The sequence below is a fragment of the Acipenser ruthenus genome, chromosome 8 (assembly GCF_902713425.1).
Source record: "Acipenser ruthenus chromosome 8, fAciRut3.2 maternal haplotype, whole genome shotgun sequence".
Lineage (NCBI taxonomy): Eukaryota > Metazoa > Chordata > Actinopteri > Acipenseriformes > Acipenseridae > Acipenser > Acipenser ruthenus.
Window position 1 is genome coordinate 35,851,444 of NC_081196.1, and position 17,137 is coordinate 35,868,580.

The 17,137-nt window shown below is 40.2% G+C and overlaps 1 protein-coding gene across 10 annotated transcripts in view; it reads right to left on the reverse strand.

Annotated features, from left to right (window-relative positions):
* LOC117407249 (dystrophin-like) overlaps positions 1 to 17,137 on the reverse strand; it is an 809,654-nt gene that overhangs the window by 229,596 nt on the left and 562,921 nt on the right. For all 10 annotated transcript variants that reach the window (XM_059028873.1, XM_059028880.1, XM_059028876.1 and 7 more), the window contains one exon: positions 8,404 to 8,630. In XM_059028873.1, coding sequence (XP_058884856.1) covers positions 8,404 to 8,630 — 227 coding nt within the window. The remainder of the gene's footprint in view (positions 1 to 8,403; positions 8,631 to 17,137) is intronic.

The following is a 17,137-nucleotide window of genomic DNA, read 5'->3' on the forward strand; positions in this document are numbered from 1 at the left end:
ATTACGGATTTCTTCATTTGGCTTCCCAACCCCTGCTAAACCCAAATGTATTCCTGACATCTTTCTTGAAAGACCAAAGAATTATAATAGGTTTGCGGTTAAGCGTTTTTGCATGGGATACAAAATTTAGGCTGACCTAAATAGGCTTTGATAATCCCCAAAACCAAAAACCTAATTTATGAATTAATTTATGCACAGAAGGCCCTCTATTCAGTGACCAGCCTAGCGTGACTTAGTTTATTTTGAAAACCTGTCTGTCTCAGTATTGCATTATTGAGCACTGAAACCTCAACAATGTGCTTTGCCCAACCACCAATAAATATTAATTAGGGGATGTGGTCACAAAATGTTCATTAAAGTCCTTACTTAAAAGTTAGTGCCACTCTTTACAGTGTACATTTACAATACTTGCTGACCCTTTAAATTAGGTCTCTCTGATTTCTATTTCTATCATAATAACCCTCATTGCTTAAAAAAAAACCAAAGAAGTTCCAGCTCTCACATAAAAATTGGTATAGCTGTAAAGCTATTTCTGAGCAACAAAAAAACTAATGCAGTTACTCAATACCTTGGAATTCAGCTCTTGACACCTGAACTGAAAGCAAGGTTTGCATTATTGTCTGCTAAACAGTCATGTGCATTTACAAACACTGAAAACAGAATCACATTGGCAAGGTTTCCAGTGCATGTTAATGTCTCAGAAGGTCTAACTTTGCAACATTTTTAAAAGATGTCTCCGCTATGTCAAATTATGAGGGACCATAGGGAGATAAGAATTCAGTGAACACCCTTTCACGTATGAAAAATATTTGGGATTCCTGCAGCCACGCCAGCCTAAAAAGGCAACCCATAATTATAAACTTTACTCAATAAAGTAGAATCTCAACATATTTATAGCACAATAGTATATGTAGCATAAACAACCTATTGAAGTTGCCACATTTGCTGTTAAGATGCCAAGTTTCTGCTAAAAATAACAAATGATGTAATTATTGCCTCGGGCTGATAAAACTAACAAGGTGGATTGAAATGCCCATTATCATTCACTGAAAGTGTTTTTTTTTCTTCCTGATCTCTTCCATTTTAGAGATAAAGCTATTTGCAGTCTTTAAATCACAAGAGATGATCTCTGGTTCATCCATGGAAATTAAGTAAAATCACAACTTCCTGTCTGTACTTAAGATAGATTGGATCACAGCATCTGCTTGATTCTCAGAAATATACAAATTATCATTGCATGCATTATTCATTTAATTTAATATATTAACATTTTCATATTGTGTAAAATAATTTAGATTTGCATGTCTTTTATAATGGCGTTCTTAAGATAACAGTGTGCCTACAAGCAGCAAAAATCTCATATGCAATCATATTTCTCTCTTGATCCTCTGGTTGCTATTCTGTGATTAGCCTCATCCATCTTTTGTCTGTTCTATTTGACCATTTGACTGTTTAGTTGTTTTCTTTGTTCAGCCGTGATTCAGCAGTGATTAGAATTATAATTGACAGGGCTTCCGAGTGGCGCATCCAGTAAAGGCGCTCCGCGCGGAGTGCAGGATGTGCCCTATAGCCTGGAGATCGCAGGTTCGAATCCAGGCTATGTCACAGCCGACCGTGACCGGGAGTTCCTAGGGGGCGGCGCCCGGGAAGGGAGGGCTTAGGTCGGCAGGGAAATCCACGGCTCACCGTGCATCAGCGACCCCTGTGGCCGATAGGGCGCCTGTGGCTCTGCAGTGGAGCCGCCAGATCTGTGTTGTCCTCCGGCACTATAGGTCTGGTGGCATTGCTGTGGATCTGCAGTGCGAAAAATGATGGCTTGGCAGGAGCACGTTTTGGAGGACGCGTGTTCCAGCCTCCGTTTCCTGAGTCAGCGGGGGGGCTGCGAGCGGTGAGCAGAGGATACAGATAATAATTGGCCATGCTAAATTGGGATGAAAACCGGGGTAAAATAATTGGCAACGACTAAATTTATACAAAAAAAAAAAAAAAAAAAGATTTATAATTGACAACAGAAATAGCATTAATTTAATTGCAAAGGAACAGTGCAACCTGGACTGGAACAAAATTGGAATTGGATGAATCTTAACACCTGTTCTTTACAAAAATCAGTTTGTACAAACTTAAAAATACAGTCTAACTTCACTATAACGAACCCCCCTGGGACCTGGAGAAATGTTTGTTATATCAGGTTGTTCACTATAATAGGGTTTGGCAATTTGCTGTATCAGAATGATGGAGAAACACCCAAATTGAATTGAACATCTTTATACACTATACAGCATTTAAACTGTATATTTAAAAGAAAACAGAAAAGAAATGAAAAAAAAATTAAAAAGTACACTTACATGCTGAATACAGTAATTATATGCCCTTTCTCTTGAAAAACATACCCAGTGTAGATTGCTTCATATTTTTCATGCTTTTCTCAATGCACACTGTTTCAATCTCGTTACCTCCTCACACCTGTTGCCATGGTTGCAGTTTGTGTGAAGATGGCAACGGTTGCATACGTCACACATGATTCACATGACAATAGGTTATCTATGAATCAGCCTTATCTTCAAATTAGCCTACCAAGGTCTTTGTTTTCACTGAGAGAATAACACATTCACACTGGAGAAAGTTCAGTGTCAGTCACTACTGTTTTATCCGGACAGATTATGTAAAAGTGATCATTCTAATAGGGCTAATTTCCATTGAAAAAAATGGATCTTGCTGCTTATACCGTTAAAAAAATGGGGTTCGTTATAAGAAGGGTTTGTTATAGTGAAGATAGTCTGTATATATATATGTTTTGGTTCAGGACACTCTAGAGAATATTATACAATACTTAAGCAACTATAAAAATACTATAAATGTAAACACGATCACAGTCCTTAAAGGGTTAATATCAACGTTAACGTTAGTGTTCTATAATGTTGGAATAATTTGACCTGAGTTTTTCAAACTTTCTTTAAAAATGTAATCTGGAAAAATCTTACATTGTCAGATAATCAATGACAATATCCACAAGACAATATAAGCAGAGTGCACTAGGCAAATCTTCTCTAGACACAAGATATGGTTGTTCAATGTAATGTGTAAACGAATATGATACACATTGGTTGAGTTGCCACACATGCATAATTTAAAAAAATCTAGTATCAGGACATAAAACAAGGTGAACTGGTTCACAAATAAAACTTAATTAACACTTATGATATTTCACCAGCAAAGCCAATTTACCACAAAGCTATCTTAAATGAACCTCCTCAGTTATTTGAAGCTTTTTGAATTTGAAAAAAACATATTAGTCTGTACTTTTACATAACAAAGCTCTTCAAAGCTCTTTCTAGTTAATCATACACAAAACAATCAATCTACAGTACCAGTTCAAAATTTATACTTTTCAGATACTCACTAAATTATCCTTTGACTTCACAGAATTTTCACAGCACTTTTTAGCACCAAAGCTTGTTACAAAATTGAACTTTTTAAGTGATGTTGAAACCTGGCGTATCCCTAATGTTCTGTGGGAAACACCGCTTGACCCACGGGAAGAGGCTGGAGGAACGGTAACTCGATGTAAAGTGGCACAAGCAGAAAAATGAATTCAACAGTTTTCATGATTGAGAAGACTTCACTTGCAACGTGCTTCGTTGGCTTGTTTTTATAGCTGTTTCCTGCAAAATCATCTGTGTGTGAAAGAAGGAAAAATCATTTACCAGCTTTAGGTCCTTTAAAATGATGCTATAGCGCTAGCTGTTATAAGTGAGTTTAATGAAATGTTTTGATTTTGTTCTGCTGTATTTGTCTGTCTGCAGGGCGGCACAGTGGTGCGGTGGTTAGCGCTGCTGCCTCACAGCTCCAGGGTCCTGGGGTCAATTCCGGCCTCAGGGGTCTGTCTGTCTATGTGGAGTTTGCATGTTCTCCCTGTGTTCGTGTGAGTTTCCTCCGGGTACTCTGGTTTCCTCCCACAGTCCAAAGACATGCTGGCTAGGTGGATTGGCCTCTCTAAAATGCCCCTTTGTTGCCCTGCGATGGACTGGCGACCCATCCAGGGTGTAGTCCCGCCTTAAGCCCTATTTCTGCCGGGTTAGGCTGTGGCTCACCACGACCCTCTGTAGGATTAAGCAGTTACAGATAATGGATGGATGTATCTGTCTGCAATGTCCTTAAAGACATTGAAAACAGAAAACATGGTGTTCGTCAGAGTGAATAAGAGCTTCTGAAATGACTTTTGGTCAGAACTGGTGGGGACTCTACATCTATGAAAAGAGGGATTGGTTATTATTATTATTATTATTATTATTATTATTATTATTATTATTATTATTATTATTATTATTATTTAGTATTATGTTTGGCAGATGCCTTTATCCAAGGCGACTTACAGGTGTTACAGGGCAATACAAGGTTATAGTGCAAAAACAATATTTAAAATCAGTGTAGTTTACAGTAAGTGCAAATACTACTAGAATACAATAAGAGATAAGAAGTAACAATTTAGCATTAATACAATTTCTATCTACAATAATAGTGCTGCAATAGTGCAAGGATAGTGCATCAGTTGAGCATCCAGTAACATGGTGCTTAGGTCAAGCAAGTCCAGTTCCTAGTAGGAGGGATAGATCAAGAAATCTATAAATGCAGTTTAAACAGGTGGGTCTTGAGGAGGACGCAGAAGGCAATGAGAGGCATGACCAGTCAGCCAGTAGAGGAGGAGCAGAGAGGATGAGAGAGGGTGTAGGGAGACACAAGGGATTGGAGGTAGGAGGGGCAGGTTAAGAGAGCGGTAGGCAAGAATAAGTGGCTTGAATTGAATGCAAGCAGAGATAGGTAGCCAGAGGAGAGTGTGAAGCAAAGGGGTAGCATGAGAGTAGCGAGGTTGGGAGAAAACAAGACGAGCAGCAGAATTTTCAATGAGCGGAAGGGGGCAGATAACCGAAGCAGGGAGACCAGCAAGAGAGAGCTACAGTAGTCCAATTTGGAGATCACAAGAGCTTGGACCAGGAGTTGAGTGGAATAAGTAGTGATTATTCGGTAGATGTTGCTAAGAATGAAGCGGCAAGTACGTGTTAGTGAAAGGAGGGAAAGGAGAGGAAGATCGGGTATAGCATAGAGGTGGTAGGATAAGCCAAAAGAGGAGATGAGAGTACCTCACGAGTGGGTGTACAGTGAAACCAGGGGGGCCTCAGGACAGATCCTTGAGGTACATCTGTAGAAAGGGGGTGAAGAGAAGAGAGAGAACCATGCCAGGAAACTTGGCAGGAACGGTTAGAGAGATAGGAGGAAAACCAGGCAAGAGCAGTGCCTGAGATCCCCAGGTCAGAGAGAGAGGAGAATAGCATGATCAATAGTGTCAAAGGCAGAGGAAGAGTCAAGGAGAATTAGAATGGTGGAGAGGGAGGCAGTATGAGCAGAGAGGAGAGAGTCAGTTACAGAGAGGAGGGCTTTTTCCGTGACGTGTACAGGACAGAACCCGGACAAAGTGGGTTAAGCAAAGAGTGCTCTGTGAGGAAGGATGCCAGCTTGGTTATCTCTGTTTACACAATACTTGCGTTGAATATGTTTTTCATTCTCAATGCTAAAGAATGATTTTTATTAATTTAATTTTTTAACAGATCTAATTTTGGGATCCATTTTGCATTCCTAGAAATCCAATGAAAGAATGACCAGGTGAATCACACTGTTCCAAATGACACCTTGTTGCCAAGCTGATGTAGAGCTTGATTCAAAACAAATATTACTGTCTGTGAGAGAGAGAGAGCTTAGAACCTCTTTTTAATAACAACTAACTCTGTGTAACAGATGGCAAAAATCTAGGCAAGGATCATTCCCGATGTGCTTGTCCATGTTTAACAGACAACCTTCATGCAGCCCTCCTCACCCCCTTCTATACTGTAAGCCATACAACAGTGCTGTTTAATTTACACTCCATTCAGGCAAAGTTCAGTGAAAAGCTCATGATGTCTTTAACACTTTCTTTCACATCAATGACAACAGGCTGGTGCCAATCAGCATTGGGATGTTGTGCAAGGGCACTGAGTCCAAATACAGTATCCTTACCCAATCTCATCTCTGCCAAAACAGAGCCCTTACTGGAGAGTAAACTGTTTTATTTTTATTTTTATTTTTTTAGGTCAGCTCCCTTTAAAATAATGTGTCCTTTTTTAAACCACAAACAAGAAACGATTTGCAAACACAAAAAGAAAGCTGGAGTTAAATTTACCAGGGGTGCTGAAGGATCTTTTGTTCTTTGTCACAACTCACCAATCAGGAAACAAGCAAAGACAGAACACAAATCAACGTCAATACCTTCGACCGAACCAGACAAATTCAATCTTTTTTTTTTCAGCATCTCCCTCATCAGGCCATCTAACCATAATGGAAGAATAGTTGACTACAGTTTTGCAAATCCAGACAGCAGTACACAACTGATAAAGCACAGATTGAAATTAATTAATAAAACCAGCAATAACAAAAATTGCTGAACAAAACAGAAATAACAAAAAACAAACAAACTGTAACAGTAGGCCTATCCAAACACTGCTATTTTTTATTATTATTTTATCTTTATTTTACCAGCTAGTCACTCTTCCTTGCAAAAAAGATGGAAATCTTAATAGGTTAAACATATCGTCATGAACATTATCAAAAAAAAAAATACCAGCATACTGTAATTTCTAATAAGGTAATAACCATCTGACATGAATAAGCATAGGTACTTTTTTAACTGTATCATTTTTATAAACATATCAGCTTTAAGACTAGACCACAGCATATTGCCACATTGTCCATTCTTAATAAAGAGATGTTATATTTACTAAATTAATTAACTACCTATAAAATGATTTGAACATTTCAATAAGACAATGGTTACATACAAATATCTTTTTATTACTATTCTGATTTGCTCTTTAAATACATTTCGATTTCACAGCATACTGCTAGTAAATGATAAGGCAGCACTATCTAACCCTCGAGTGAGTGACAGCTCTTTCATTTAGATTTTTATGTCAACTTACAAAATTCAAAGGTGATTTTTATAACCTTCTCTCAGCAGAAAACAATAGACACATAAATCAAAAACATGTATGCCCAGCAACCCTTAAATGGATGATTAGGTCTAGCCTCACTAGGAGAGATAAATGTCATTTCACATACAAGCCCATTATTTTGAACATACGCAACCAAAGAAATACTTCAATATTTACAGCATTTTTTTTACTTATAATACTGTAACAGAAGTGATAGATAATATAGTCAGCTGCAGAGAATCTTCTCAGGCTAGATCAAGAAAATGAACTGCAGTTTCTTAAGGGACATTTAAAACATGGAAACCACTGGGTACTGTTTCTCAGTTGGTTATAAATCATTTGAACACATTCTGAGATTGTTCATCACATTACCAAGTCTCAGGGGCATACACTTCTAAATATACTAGGAGTACTTCATATGAAATCCAATTTCTAATGGAGCCCCACATTCACAGCTAAAGCTGCGGAGACAAACACCACAGTATAAAATTAATACAAACACAATATATGCCATTTGTGACATACAAATACAACTGCAACTGCTAGGGAAAAAATAACTACACATACATTATATTGTGTTCAGTAGGTCACAGTACTCTCTGGGGGTTTTGCTTTGATGCAGTGCTACTGTACTTGGTTGGCCATCAGTTCCAGCTATTCTGATTTGTGTCTTCTCAGATTCATAATACACACATTACAAAAAGCCCTTTTGTTTATCCAATACTGCTGTTGCCTTCAGTGCTGTAAACCCCAGTTTAAAAAATGTCTTTAATTGGTGCAAGGTAGCAAAAGACTGAAGGTGGTGACCATAATTATTTCACTTCCAAGCTCCTATTCTGGGCTTGAAATACACAGGTTCCCTTTAATTAATCACCAGACTTGCAACACCAGAGAAATGACTGCACCAAGGAGACCAGGGCAGTCATATAACTGGTGCTCTAGTGTCATTGCATTCTAGCATCCCATGGGAGCTGCACTTATAATATAAATCAGGCAATGAACCTGATGAATCTGCACACTTTCTGCTGAACTACCCCAGAATAAGACAAACACACAATTACTTGGTCAGTAATGGACTGTCTCACAACAGCAGTGGCTACAGAGGACTGCCTACTTCTTCCCAGGGATAAAGATGTCCCCATACATACATGACATACAGCCCTTAGCCAAAGCACACATTTCTTTTAACTTTGCATCCCGTTGCTTTCATCGCCTGGGAACAAACAGAACTCCCTTGCAAATAATTTTATAGGACGAGAAACAGGTGGTGTTCTCTTTAAAACCTGGCAGCTCGCAGCTAGAAACAGGTGCAGGAGCTTCTGAAGTGTAGTCTGCTTTGCTGGAAACATTATTACTACTAATTATATATTCATGGTATTCATACCTTCTGTTTGACAATCATGTCATTGATTTCTTCAAGGTCTCCGACCGTCACTATCTGGGTTTTGATTACATGATGCAACAGAGAGAGCCAGTCTGTGAGCTCAACCCAGGCTTTATTGAAGTCGGCCATGGCTGGCACCTCCATCAGTAGGGACGACGGCATTTCCAGCTTAGAGGTGGTTGTTTCCTTTGTAACCAGCGTCTGTGACAGTACGGTAACAGTTTGACCTACGGTAGCAATTGAAAGGAAATGATTAATTATATTAGCAGGGAGCCAGTTACGAGCCATTTATACCTCTAATCCCTTTGTTATCTTACTCAAAATAAAGCTATTAGAGAGTGTCTGGATGACACCATTCCTTCCATTGGTTACATAAAGTCAATTTCAGTAAGTATGACCTTTGTTAAAAGTATGTATGAGAAAAATAAGTGTGTGAGAGGCCTAATTAATTTTGTACTGCCCCCAAATCATATAATCAACAATAAGAATAAGTCTACTAGAGATCTTAATATCACTTCTAACTTTTTAATTTAAATGTTTTCAAATTGATTGACTCCTCAATTACATGTATCAGGGAGGACTGGTAAGTTTTCTCGCGTATCGAAAATGTGATCAATTGGGGTGTCCATGTTAAAATAACGTCAATGCATATGTTATTGAAACCACATTTCTAACAATCAGCCATGCAACTAAAAGTATATTGCTGCTCAGCTGTTTTTAATTTCATGTTATTTACAAAATTATATTTGCAATACAGGAGCCTTCATTTGCAGATGATTGGATTTTGTTAGACCCACTAATAAATACTGTTCGCATATACATATTTGAACATTGTAAATTAATTTTCTTTAAAAAATGTTTAAAGCTTATTTATATATAATTCAAGCAACTTCATTTTAGTCAGAAAACCATTATGCAACCCTGCTCACTCATCTATACCTTTATTATATACATAGGTGACAGGACCATGTTTTCTTTGTTACAATATGTATTATTAAACTCTTAAGATTGAAACCCTCAAACTAATTGACTAAAGTAGAGTCACATGACCAACACTAGTTTGTGGTATTGCCCACAAAACTGGTCTGTCACTCTAACAGTCAATAGTACTGTGTGATATCACACACCAGCTCAGTGTAGCACTCTGGTAAACCCACTTTTCTTTTTAAATACAAGCATGCAAAGGACACAGAACATTTCTCCATTTCCTTTAGTTGTTTCAAAAGATGATTTAACCTGCTGTCTGTCCTTTTTTCTACCTTTTAGGCAAGAAATCTCCACATGATCTGCTGTCAGAATATTGCATTTCATCTTATCTATCTCTCGTCACACTAAATGAAAAGTAATACCAGGTGCAAAAGGGATATTTCTAAGACATCGTATTACTATAATTAATCACTCCCCACAGCATTCACTTTAAACTTTGTAAACATCAAAATAATTGTTTTGCAACTTTAAGGAAATAACTGTTATACCCTTTGCATCCCTTATGTATAGGAACTAATTGACTTTAAATGAGGAAATCTAAGCACATGCTGAAGTAAGCAATTTGCTTTTATTATTGGTGGTTATCTTACTTTGTGGAAGTTAGTCTTCCATTTAAAGCTGCAGCATTAAACATGTTTAATTAACCTTCACATGAATTTACAGGTTTTGCAAGCTCAGGAAAGCTATCATTGTAATGCCTGAACAGTCTGAACAGGGTAAAAGCAAAACGTGTTGTAGTACTAGGGGTAGACAACAGATACCAATTTCTACTGATTCGGTGTCTCCAAAATCCAAATGCAAAGCATGAAAGTTATTTAAAAGGGTTGTTATTTATTTATAAATTAGATAGAAGTATCAACTGCATGAAACAAAGACTAGACAACGCATTTCTAGTATAGTTACAACCAAACAACTCGCTAATCAAACCAGGGTCTGGCACCAACTGGCTTGGATTGGTTAGAAGAAAATATGATGAAGGTTTTACTGTAGATTACTAGTTATAATGATTTTAATGCTTGCCAACAGAATCTAAGTGTATCAGCACACACAACTCATATCTGATTGTGCATTTTCAGCAGTTTCTCTTTATCCAATATTATAATAAAATTAAGTCTTTGGACTTTTCAGATTGGAAATGTTTCTACATGACAGGGGCAATTCACAAAGTAATTTGGTGTCATTAGTGCCACTTTTCTGAAATATGGTTTATTTATTGTGAAATAACATTAACAAAACTTTTCTCTGAAATGGTCCTATTGACACTTTGGACTAATGAGACAAACAAATATTAACACAGTAAATGAGACATACACGGAGCATTCCGTTTCCATCTCCACCTGATAGTACAGCTTTAGACGGCCGGGGTATGGCCCATCAGTCATACCTTCCCAGCACATTTGCCCCTATTAATAAGATATAATCATTTATTTATATTTCTAATGTTTTAGATGTTACTACTCCATCTGGTAGTCTATCCCATGCATTTATAACTCCCTATGTAAAAAGGTTAAACTTTTGAACTTACTTTTACTCAACTTCCATTAATGCCCGCTCATACGAAAGTGTAATACTGTGCTAAGTTTGAAGTAGTGACTTGGGTTAACACCATTTAGGATTGTATAGCAAATACATCCCCTCTTTCCCATGTTACAATGATTTAATGTATTTAACTTGTCCTATTAGCTCATGCCATTCATTTCTGTAGTGAGGTATATAGTTGTACAATAACTTAGCATACTGTAGTCAAACAAATTAACATTACATGGACTGCAAGTCGTCTTTCATTTTGGTCACTGCCTTTCTCTGGTTTAAAATGTACACATTCGTCATTTTAACATATTTTGACGGACACTACATGAGAACTTCTATTAGACAGGTCCTTCTTCTGTAGTCTTTCTGATTTGTCGGATGCATGTTTCTTATAACATGCATGTGGCAAGTTGCCCACCCCTTTTATTATTTATGTATTGTTGTTGCTATTATTATTATTTTTATTATCATTATGTATATATTATGTTTGTGTGCAGACAGACGAAAGCCATCCAACAGTATTATTTATTATTTGAGACCGGCAAAAAGCCAGTTTCGTACAATGTGGTTGGCATGGATGGGGTTGAATCCCCATCCTGCGTAGTTCATGGGAATGTGGCTGGAGCTTTAATAAGGTAATTGTTTAATAGGTAATTAAGGCTCCAGCCACAGTATTAAAAAACCACTCCGGGCTCAGAGGAGAGAGAGCTGTGAGGAGAGTTAAAGAAATAGAACGCATGCTACCAGCCAGCAAACAAGGTACTCGTAATTAAAATAAGAACTTACTGTTTATTATTTGTCTGTTTTGTTTGGCCAACATGCCCTTTTCTTTGTGTTTCCTGTAAAGTCTTTTGTTTTGTTTAAATATTTACTTTTGTTTATTTAATAAAGCACTGAGTGCTAATGCACCTCAGTTTTGCCCGTATACCATTTGTTTTGCACTTCTTCCTGGTCCGTGACATCACCACACATGCCACTCAAAGCCATCATCTGCCACAATGTATTATTTAATACTTTAAATATCTTCACAATTACTGAGCTTTCAGAGCATATTGCTGTCTGTCTAATTTTAATAAAGTCCAATTACAGTAATTATACCAATAAAGCAGTTTTAATGTTGAATACATCTGACATTTTTTTTTCTGTGCAATGTCACTGTCTCCAGTTTCAATACCTGTCTACATCTGGCTCCTCATGCACTCACATGACTTTTGGTATGTCAATGCAATCTTCACTTTTGGCTCAATTTTAATGACAGGAATGTCAGTAATGACAAGTTATATCCTATAGTTCTGCACGAACCAATAGGGGAATTATGATAAAAGCACTTTTCCTTTACATGAATAAATTAAATGATAATTTTTATATAGTTTTTATAATTAAGATGCAACAATATTGCACAATTACACATACAAAAGGAATGCTACAACTTTTCAGCCTATTTCTTAATTATGCTTAGGTTGCAAGAAAAAGAAAAGCAGTTCAACGAAATCATTTAACACCATTTACAAAGAAAAACTGCTCAGAGAAACAGTTTGTGCTTATATATTTCTAAAAGATTATGAATGGATTCTCATTATAATAGCAATCTCTGGGGTGCAGAATTAAGCTCTGCTATCATTATACAGATTGTTTCGACAAACTCTTCAAATTATATTAATGTACATGTCATCTCACAGTCTTTTTTTAATAATGCTCTCAGTTGGTGCTACAGCACACGCTCAGAGACCTCAAGCGATTCTTTTTGCAATGTGATGCCTGCAAATTGAATCTGAAAGCTTTATTAGACAAGTTTGTCTTTCAGCTTGTGTCTGATGTCAGCCACATTAGAAAATAAAACTTCTCACAAAAGTAGGTCTTGACCTTGAAAGATCTCCAATCAAACGGTGAGAGATTCAATTCGGCAGCGAGTGCTGCTGGATGTTAAACAGGGAATAATGGAAAATAAATTCTTTTCAAACCATTTCAAGTCAACACATCCCTTTCTCAAAGTGAAAACATACATTGTAATTATTTAGTTAATATTCACAGGAATCTTTCATTAATGCTAATATGCACACACACACACACACACACACACACACACACACACACAAGGCATTCCAGCTCACACATGTGCAGACTCTAAATGTATTGGGTTAGTGTAATTTTGCTTCAAGTAGCATGCTTTACTCCACACTCTAATGTGGAAACAGTTAAAGCGCTTTACGGTTCAACATTTCCATTTCAATACATTTCCAAAGCAATACAGTTATGACTATAAATATATTTGCTTAATGTAAAGATACACCAAAAAAGGTTTAAATAGCTCAACTACATGTCTGAGGTTCATAGGTTTGCCTTAAGCAGTTAGCTAAAAAAACACTTTCATGGCTTCCCAACAACACATTTTCATGAACTGCCCTCCAACATCATAGCTATCAGAGAGATTTGTAAACCAAATATAATTGAGAAAATATGGCCAAGAAATAATGGGAAAGCAGAATTACAATTTTTTTTTTGTTGTTGTTTTAAAATGCAATGTTGTCAATTCACAAGAAGTGCAGTAAGATGCATTAAGTATTTCTTTGGAGTCTTCTGCACAGCATGACTTACCGGTATCACTACTGCAGAGGAGGGGAGGCAATGCCCCCTCAAAAGTGTCAGCACTCACATATCCAACCCCGTAAAATTTTGACTTCAGTGACGGCTAAACGAGTGTGACGCATATCTGATTATTTCATCTGATTTGACGTGTATGTAGGTGAGCACGTTGTAACCTGCCCCCTACCACAAAAACAACCACCTGCCCTGCACACATACAGAGGCACACACACACACACGCACACACACAATTTGTACAGAAAAAAAAATATATGACTTGGGTTTGAGGAACTGTACAGGGAGACGTTGATTCTTTCATTGAAATTTGTTTGCGCATGAGTTGGGGGAATAACACAGCAGTAAAAGACAAAAACACGTCAGTTTTTTCAGGGAACACAAAAAAGATACAATGTCAAAAATACATAGCTGAAAGGACTTTGTTTTAAAATAAGTAAGCTTCCACTTAGATGTACTGTAGTTGGTTTTGTTGGTACAGTACTATATTTTCAACAGAAGTAGTATTTTAATTCAGAACAATATGATTCTGAAAATGTCACTTGCCAAAAGAGACGACACGTGTACTGTAATACAGTACATACTTTTAAAACCGGTAAGTATTGTAGCAGTATGTAAAATTTCCCGCTACTAACCCAACAGCAAAATTAAATCAAAATGTTACCCATGCACAGAACGATAGGTTGCGGATGCAACCCCGGTTCCCTGAAAGAGAAAATAACCATCAAGGTATGGGATATTGCCGTCAGGCAGTAGCGATTGGCTGAGCTTTATAGCAAAGCTGCCGATAGGCCTCTGTGCGAGCTGCCACGTTAGCCCGCCCCCCTGGGAGCTTACTACATGCAGCGCGCACAGACTCTCTTCCTCTTTTGCTCTTCAGGCCGTGAAGGCTTCCGGAGCGACCTCGCGGCTTGATGGTTATTTTCTCTTTCAGGGAACCGGGGTTGCATCCGCAACCTATCATTCCCTTTCAAGTCGAAAATAACCATCAAGGTATGGGAACAGAGTACCCAAGCCGTCGTGAGGGAGGATTCTCGGCAGTAGGACAGACTTACGTCATGACGCAACTGCGTAGGCAATACATCTACGCATATGCAGAGCTGTGCCTCAGCGTCTATGCTCGCAATGACACCTGTCCTAAGGTGGAATAGTCAACACCATGTTGTCAATCACTCTATACGTCCGCATCCTGAGGCGTCATAGAGTGTAGCACAGATGCTCCAAATAGTGGAGCAGAGGAATCCAGTACGTTCAATCGGTAAAACCTCATGAAGGTATGCGGTGTAGCCCAACTGGCTGCCGCGCAAATGTCAGACACCGGCACCAGGGCAGTTGAAGGCGCATTCCACTAGGGGTATGGCGACATCCTGGGCCCTCTTTAGAGGGGTGCCGGTGTCTGACATTTGCGCGGCAGCCAGGTGGACCTCACCCTCCGGCACTTCTTGCCAGTGCTTCTAGGCAAGCACATGTTAGTGCGGACAGACAACACCACGGTTGTGGCGTATATCAACCGCCAGGGCGGCCTACGGTCCCCTCGCCTTCACCGGATGGTAACACGGATGTTGCTATGGGCACAACCGCGTTTGACCTCTCTGCGTGCGGTTCACCTACCGGGCAGAGTCAATTATGCAGCGGATCTCCTATCCAGAGGAGGTCCTCTTGCGGGGGAATGGCGTCTCCACCCTCAGGTGGTAGAGCGCGTTTGGGAATGGTTCGGCATAGCACAAGTAGATCTCTTCGCTTCGCGAGAGACCACGCACTGCCCCCTATGGTTCTCGGTGAGGGACCTCGACAACCCCCTAGGAGTCGATGCACTGGCTCACAAATGGCCGCCAGGGCTCTTATATGCGTTTCCACCAATTCCGATGCTTCCCGCCTTCTTGGAGAAGGTCAGGGTAGAGCAAGCGACAATGATTCTGATCGCTCCTCGGTGGCCTCGGAGAATATGGTTCCCGAGTCTGGTGCAGTTGTTGCACGGTCGCCCGAGGGAGCTCCCTCTGCGAGCGGACCTGTTGTCCCAAGCCCAAGGAGGGCTATGGCACCCGAACCCCAAGCGCATGCAGCTATGGGCTTGGCCCCTGAGCGGGAGCGCCTGTCAGTCTTAGGGCTTTCGACGGCCGTGATTTCGACCATTCAGAGCGCCAGAGCGCCCTCTACTAGGTCGCAATATACATACAAATGGCAGTTGTTTCAAGATTGGTGTCTGGCTGAGGGCCATGACCCAATATCCTGCCCTATGGCAGTGATATTACAGTTTCTACAGAAACTGTTGGATGAAGGGAAATCTCCCTCTACACTTAAGGTGTATTTAGCCGCAATATCGGCTTGCCATGTACGCATTGACGGTTTATCACCAGGTTGCCATTTTCTGGCATCGCAGTTCCTGAAAGGCGCAAGACGTTTGCGGCCTCCAAGGACGACCAGTTTACCGTCATGGAGCCTTGACCTGGTGCTAGAAGCCCTTACCAAGGCACCGTTTGAGCCTCTCCACAGCGTGGATATGAAGCTCGTGTCTATAAAAACTGCGTTTTTGCTGTCAGTGGTATCAGCCAAACGCGTGGGCGAGTTACATGCACTGTCAGTGCATTCATCATGTACTCGTTTCGCAGGAGACGGTTCTAAGGTCTCCATGCGCCCAAATCCAGCCTTTTTACCCAAGGTCATATCCCCGTTTCATATGAACCAATCAGTCGAGTTGATGGCGTTCCATCCTCCTCCTTTTTCTTCCCCAGAGGAAGAACGGTTACACATGCTCTGCCCCGTGCGGGCATTGATCTGTTATATTGACCATACATCTACTGTGAGGCAAACGGAACAGCTGTTCATATGCCATGGTTCTAGGACTTTGGGTCAGCCGTTGTCTAAACAACGCCTTTCCCATTGGATAGTGGATGCTATTAAATTAGCTTATGAATCTGCAGGCCTTCCGCCACCAGGGCATTCCACTAGGGGTATGGCGACATCCTGGGCCCTCTTTAGAGGGGTGCCGGTGTCTGACATTTGCGCGGCAGCCAGGTGGACCTCACCCTCCGGCACTTCTTGCCAGTGCTTCTAGGCAAGCACATGTTAGTGCGGACAGACAACACCACGGTTGTGGCGTATATCAACCGCCAGGGCGGCCTACGGTCCCCTCGCCTTCACCGGATGGTAACACGAGGGCACCAGGAAGTATTTGGAATAGAACCCCTGGTCGATCAGAGCAGGGTCTACTTGTTGGATGGCACGCATCCTGAGCAATGCCTGTATTTCCACATTCAGAGCTGAGGACTGAACCGAGTCCTTCGCTGCAGTTACCACCACTCCCCGGAAGGGGGGAGGTTTTAACTGGAACTGAAGGGTGTACCCGGTGAATATAATCATCCTTGCCAACTGCTGGGACGCCGGGGCCGATATAGTATGGGACGACCCTGAGGATGGGGAATGACCCCCAACTGCCCTCCTTGCTCTCTGGCGAAGGGTGCGTGTCTGGAACCCCGCACATAGATGGCAGTATGCCTTATCCGCCAAGGCAGATGCGGCGTGCTCCGGCCCCAAACACGCTACGCAGTCATCATGCGGATCGCTGGCAGGCAACTTGGCCTGGCAGGTCACGCAACGGTGAAAGCCCGACATAGTGCTC